Source organism: Palaemon carinicauda, chromosome 37 (genome assembly GCF_036898095.1).
Source record: "Palaemon carinicauda isolate YSFRI2023 chromosome 37, ASM3689809v2, whole genome shotgun sequence".
NCBI classification, from domain to species: Eukaryota; Metazoa; Arthropoda; class Malacostraca; order Decapoda; family Palaemonidae; genus Palaemon; species Palaemon carinicauda.
The window spans coordinates 70,374,448-70,381,724 of record NC_090761.1 but is presented as its reverse complement, the minus strand read 5'-3'; the positions used below and the strand labels follow the sequence as shown (position 1 = coordinate 70,381,724).

Sequence of the window (7,277 nt, the reverse complement as noted above, 5' to 3'; positions counted from 1 at the left end):
CTTATTTGATATATGTATATATATATAAAATATATATGTATTATATATTTATGTATGTATTTTATGTATATGTAGATATATATATATATATATATATATATGAATTATATGTATATATATATATATATATATATATATATATATATATATATATATATATATATATATATATATATATTTATTTATTTATTTATTTATTTCGGTCCCGCTCAGCTATCCCCATCCCTCAGGTAGGTAGGGAGAAGAAGTATTCATACCCTGGTGAAAGCGATGTCCATGGGCGTGTATGTGCATATATCTAAATATTTAACCCTCATTGTTGACGGGTCACGCACACTATTCATAATATAAAAGCCTTTTTGTTTATTTATTCATATATCAATTTCTTTTTAAAGTTTCTTCACTCATCTGCCTGTAAACAAAAGCCACTGAAAGGTTACATTATTTACATACTTTTTTTTTCCCTCGTTCTTATTGTTTCCCCCTTTCTCCATGTTTGTCTTGTCTCTCTCTCATCATTACCTGTGAGTCTACCCCCTCTCCCCCCCGCCCCTCTCTCTCTCTCTCTCTCTCTCTCTCTCTCTCTCCCTCCATTTGGCACCTGCGTCAACTACCTGGCGTCCCTAACCCTGTGGCTTCTTCGTCTTCTAGCGGGTTCGCTGACCGCAACAATGCATAGGCTTGTCACAGACTCACAGGTCGCGCCAGGTAGCTGCGTAAGGCTAGTATGTGCCTACGCCAACTTAAACCTACTTACACCTCTGGGATGCCTCTTACGCCACCTTACATCTCTGGGATGCCTCTTATGCCAACTTACACCTCTGGGATGCCTTTTACACTTACTTACACTTCTGGGATGCCTCTTATGCCAACTTACACCTCTGGGATGCCTCTTACGCCACCTTACATCTCTGGGATGCCTCTTATGCCAACTTACACCTCTGGGATGCCTCTTACGCCACCTTACATCTCTGGGCTGCCTCTTATGCCAACTTACACCTCTGGGATGCCTCTTACGCCAACTTACACCTCTGGGATGCCTTTTATGCCAAGTTATCCAACTTACAACTCTGGGATGCCTTTTACATTTACTTATACCTCTATGATGCCCCTTACGCCAACTTACACCTCTGGGATGCCTCTTATGCCAACTTACACTTCTGGGATGCCTCTTATGCCAACTTACACCTCTGGGATGCCTTTTACACTTACTTACACTTCTGGGATGCCTCTTATGCCAACTTACACCTCTGGGATGCCTCTTACGCCACCTTACATCTCTGGGATGCCTCTTATGCCAACTTACACCTCTGGGATGCCTCTTACGCCACCTTACATCTCTGGGCTGCCTCTTATGCCAACTTACACCTCTGGGATGCCTCTTACGCCAACTTACACCTCTGGGATGCCTTTTATGCCAAGTTATCCAACTTACAACTCTGGGATGCCTTTTACATTTACTTATACCTCTATGATGCCCCTTACGCCAACTTACACCTCTGGGATGCCTCTTACGCCACCTTACATCTCTGGGATGCCTCTTATGCCAACTTACACCTCTGAGATGCCTCTTACGCCAACTTACACCTCTTGGATGAGTATTACGCCAACTTACACCTCTGGGATGCCTCTTACGCCAACTTACACCTCTTGGATGCCTCTTACGCCAACTTACACCTCTTGGATGCCTCTTACGCCAACTTACACCTCTGGGATGCCTCTTACGCCACATTGCACCTTTGGGATGCCTCTTACGCCAACTTACACCTCTTGGGTGCCTCTTACGCCAACTTACACCTCTGGGATGCCTCTTACGCTAACTTACACCTCCGGGATGCCTCTTACGCCACATTACACCTTTGGCATGCCTCTTACGCCAACTTACAGCTCTTGGATGCCTCTTACGCCAACTTACACCTCTTGGATGCCTTTTACGCCACCTTACATCTCTGGGATGCCTCTTATGCCAACTTAAACCTCTGGGATGCCTCTTACGCCAACTTACACCTCTTGGATGCCTATTACGCCAACTTACACCTCTGGGAGGCCTCTTACGCCAACTTACACCTCTTGGATGCCTCTTACGCCAACTTACACCTCTGGGATGCCTCTTACGCCACATTACACCTTTGGGATGCCTCTTACGCCAACTTACACCTCTTGGGTGCCTCTTACGCCAACTTACACCTCTGGGATGCCTCTTACGCTAACTTACACCTCTGGGATGCCTCTTACGCCACATTACACCTTTGGCATGCCTCTTACGCCAACTTACAGCTCTTGGATGCCTTTTACACCTACTTACACCTCTATGATGCCCCTTACGCAAACTTACACCTCTGGGATGGCTCTTACGCCACCTTACATCTCTGGGATGCCTTTTATGCCAACTTACACCTCTGGGATGGCTCTTACGCCAACTTATACCACTGGGATGTCTCTTACGCCAGATTACACATTTGGGATGCCTTTTACGCCAACTTACACCTTTCGGATGTCTCTTACGCCAGCTTACACCTCTGGGATGCTTATGCTGGATGCTGGCATATGTACGCTCGCTCCAAAACTGTCCATACATATTTTCGGTGAAACATTTCAAGACCGGACGATAAATATTGAGAAGGGCTACTTGTTTCAGTTAACATTACTGAAAAATCACAGAGCGAATGATTGATTTCGAAATTTTTCGATCATAAGGTACATTGATAGTTTTTTGGAATGATAGCTCATTATATGAAAGGTAAATACATATTAAGATTGTTTCAGAAGATAACGCCAGGCGTATAACGAAATATATTTTGCCGAGATAAATAAAAATCTTGGCCTATGTAAAACTTCATTTTTTGTTCAAATATCAATGATATGGAAATTATACTTCCTAGATACATCATAGAATAGGTAAATTCATATTAATAATCTGTCAAAAGATGTGCAACAAAGCCTATTTTACCGATATAAACCAAAAAAATCTTTCCTTATTTAAAACTTCAATTTGAAATGTATTAATAATTTATGAATTATATCTTTTAGATATATTATAGAAGAGTTATATACATATTCATATTGTTTTATATGTGCAACGAAGAATTTTGTTGAGTTGAAATTATAATTTGGCGTATTTAAAACTTCATTTTCTAATGTATTAATAATGTATAAATTATACATTCTAGATACATTATAGAAGACATATTCAGATTCATATTGTTTTAGATGCCCAACGAAGCATTTTGCAGAGTTCAAATGATTTTTTTGGCTTATTCAAAACTTCATTTTGAGATGTATTAATAATGTATAAATTATAGATTCTAGATACATTATAGAAGATGTATTTACATAATATTGTTCCAGATGTGCATTAAAGCCAATTTGGCTGAGGTAAACGAAAAATTTGATTTAAAACTTAATTTTCTAATGTATTAATAATGTATAGATTATACGTGCTAGGTGAATAATGACTTCAATTTCGATCCAAATTGATCCCCTGTCCGTCCCAAGACAAAGAGGACCTATTTCTGAAATCCACGAGGGTCCTCACCCAGAGAGGTCTTCACAAAACACCTTGAGAATCCACCACAAAATTGCTCCTATGGGTGACTATGATGTGACCACCATTGCCTTCAAGAATCTCTCTCTCTCTCTCTCTCTCTCTCTCTCTCTCTCTCTCTCTCACACATAACGGTAAAATCTTGGCTATACCCCCTCCTTTCCTTTCCAGCACCCCACCTTACCAACTCACGCAAGCACCACTTGGGTTAACATAGCCTTCTTTAGAATCTCCCCAACCTCCGACCCCCCCCCCCACTTCCTCATTTCCCAATCCCTCCCTAACATTTTTTCCCCCAAACTTGTCCTTTCTTAGCTTTCTTCCCGCCCAACCCCCCACTGCATTGACTCTACCCCGCCCATCTGATCACGCCCATGTGTCGTCCGTAGGTTCTCGAAGCCATTTCGGTTATTAATACGAAAACTACCAAAGGATTTTTTGTTTATATAAGTGTGTTTAGAACGTTATCTTTACCTCCGCCCTCGGAGTTGGAAGGAGGTTATGTTTTATCCCCTGTTTGTGTGCTTGTGTGTGTTTATTTGTTTATGAACAGCTCCTGGCCACAATTTTAATCGTAGAGTAATGAAACGTTCAGGGATTAACTACTATATAAAAGCTGGAAATGATTAAATTTTGGAAAGTTAAGGTCAAAGGTCAAGAAAATTTTAAAATCAAGTAATGAGCCATAACTTTGGACATGGTTGTCATAGAGACTTCAAACTTGGTTCATATTGAAGTGTATGGAAATCCACGCTAATTAATACATGTTAAGGTCAAAGGTTAAGGTCAAGGTCGAGCAAAAGGTCTAGAAATAAGCAGCAACAGCGGAGGTCGGCGCTCTACTGATTGTCCCTCTAGTTTGTAATATAATGCTGATAATTCGTCAGTTTCTATTTATAGGTATTTAGTGTACGTTTTATTAAAGGGGGTATGCTGTAAATTTTATTAATAGCTATACATTGTAGATTTTATTAATGGTTATATACTGTAGATTTTATTAATGGTTATATACTGTAGATTTTATTCACTGTTATATACTGTAGATTTTATTAATGGTTATATACTGTATATTTTGTTAATGGTTATATACTGTATATTTTATTAATAGTTATTTACTGTAGATTTTATTAATGATTATATACTGTAGATTTTATTAATGGTTATATACTATAGAATTTATTCATGGTTATATACCGTAGATTTTATTAATGAGTATATACTGTAGATTTTATTAATAGTTATTTACTGTAGGTTTTATTGATGGTTATTCACTGTAGATTTTATTAATTGTTATTCACTGTAGATTTTATTAATTGTTATTCACTGTAGATTTTATTAATAGTTATTCACTGTAGATTTTATTAATTGTTATTCACTGTAGATTTTATTAATAGTTATTCACTGTAGATTTTATTAATAGTTATTCACTGTAGATTTTATTAATTGTTATTCACTGTAGATTTTATTAATAGTTATTCACTGTAGATTTTATTAATTGTTATATACTGTAGATTTTATTAATAGTTATTCACTGTAGATTTTATTAATGAGTATATACTGTAGATATTTTTTTCAGGAATATAGTTTATAATATATAAAATATCTTGTTATTTTTTATGAAACTTCACGTAACCCCTTACTCCAACATACCCACGCCCGCGCGGAATATTTATTTTCTTCTTTTTTTTTCTTTCCCCTGAAAAAAAAAAACTGCGTCTTCATCTTACTCTTTCTATGTGACATACACGATAGCGCTTGGGGGTCTGACATGTTTCTCAAAGTTTTTTATTCCCTTTATTTTTCATGCTTTTCTTTCCATTGTTACGCGAGGTAAACAATGAGTGTCCAATCCCGTGTGGTTGTATTATATATATATATATATATATATATATATATATATATATATATATATATATATATATATATATATATATATATATATAATATACACATATACATACATAAATACATACATACATACATATATATATATGTATATGTATATATATATACACATATACATACGTATATATATATGTATATATATATATATATATATATATATATATATATATATGTATGTATGTATATGTGTATATATATACATACATTTACATATATATGCATGTATATGTGTATATATATGCATATATATATGTATATATACATATATATGGATGTAAATGTATAATATATATATATATATATATATATATATATATATATATATATATATGTATATATGTATGTGTATGTGTGTGTATGGAAATAATTTTGGGCTAAATGCCTTCGGATATAACCTAAAATGTTAAACTTCAAATATGATCATATATAACTAAGGGATCTCTCTCTCTCTCTCTCTCTCTCTCCTCTCTCTCTCTCTCTCTCTCTCTCTCTCTCTCCTGGTTTAAGAATTTCATAATTACACTTGCCACGTTTATGCATGAACAGCTACAGGCATGTGTGAAGGTATTCTTTGCCACCCAGTTTCCAGGTAACTAAACTGAGCCATTATCTTCAATAGAACGGTCGACCTTTGAAGAATACAAACAATATAAAACGAAAAAAGCAATAAATCATCTTAAAAAGAATAATGACTTCATTTACCAGCCAGTTTCAAGGTAAATGGCCAAGCTTGTATTTCTCTTAAATCACTCTTGACCATTGAAAAAAAAAATGAAAATATAAAAACTAGGAAATGTATTGGGATAAAGGGCAATTATCTACTATTATAAGATGAATCTTGGCAACTTCCTTATTTTGAATAATACGAAAAAAAAAGGAAATAAAATTAAATAAATCATATTAAACGAATATTGACTCCATTTACCACTCCAAGCTAGTATTTCTGTTAAATCACTCTTGACCTTTGAAGAAAAAAAAATAAATAAAAACTAGGAAATGTATTGGAAAAAAGGGCAATTATCTACTATTACAAGATGAATCTTATCAACTTCCTTATTTCTATAGAGTTACGCATTACAACTCCCTGAAAAAAATCCATTTTTCATTTTCTAATTTTTTTTTCTGAGATGAAATCATTTGATGCGTTTCAATAATCGTTCTTTTCCCTTTTGTAACGTTTACTCCGTCTTTCTCTCTTTCCTTCCGTCTCCCTCCTTCTTCCTAAGATGAGGGTAATTTCGCTGGAGGACTTTCCAGCGGAGCCGAAATCCTGGAAATGAAATGAAAACATTACCTTCGGGCTGGAAGAAGTCGGAAATGGGGAGCAATGAGACAGCGTAATTGTAGGAAATCTATTGGGGAATAAGGCGGAGATAATTGCCTCACGTGTAATGGGACAATATAAAACTCATACAGAAATTCGAGTATGGAAATTATAAGGCAACAGGTTAGAGATTGCCTTTAGAGAAATAGTCTTGCGGATAGGAAATGGTCTTAAGAAAGGACAGGTTACAGATTGCATTTAAAGGATAGGAAAGGGATTGAAGAAAGGACAGGTTAGAAATTGGGTTTAAAGAAATATTTTTTAAAATGTCCTCAAGAAAGGATAAGTTAGAACTTGCATTTAAAGGATAGCAAAGGGATTGAAGATAGGACAGGTTACAACATGCATTTAAAGGATAGGAAAAGGATTGAAAAAAGATAGGTTAGAAATTGGGTTTAAAGAAATGTTTTTAAAATTACCTTAAGAAAGGATAGGTTAGAAATTGCATTTCTGGGATAGGAAAGGGATTGTAGATAGGACAGGTTACAACATTCATTTAAAGGA

The 7,277-nt window shown here is 35.7% G+C and overlaps 2 protein-coding genes across 2 annotated transcripts; both read left to right on the top strand.

Moving 5' to 3' along the window:
* The first annotated feature begins 727 nt into the window (after positions 1-727).
* LOC137629363 (uncharacterized) lies at positions 728-1,975 on the top strand. Its single transcript, XM_068360616.1, has one exon. The coding sequence runs from the start codon at positions 728-730 to the stop codon at positions 1,973-1,975; it is 1,248 nt and encodes a 415-aa protein (XP_068216717.1).
* A 9-nt stretch (positions 1,976-1,984) lies between these two features.
* Positions 1,985-3,756, top strand: LOC137629362 (DNA-directed RNA polymerase II subunit RPB1-like). The gene is made up of 2 exons (XM_068360615.1): positions 1,985-2,549; positions 3,716-3,756. Exons 1-2 carry the CDS (start codon positions 1,985-1,987, stop codon positions 3,754-3,756), a joined length of 606 nt encoding a protein of 201 aa, XP_068216716.1.
* The last annotated feature ends 3,521 nt before the right edge of the window (positions 3,757-7,277 follow it).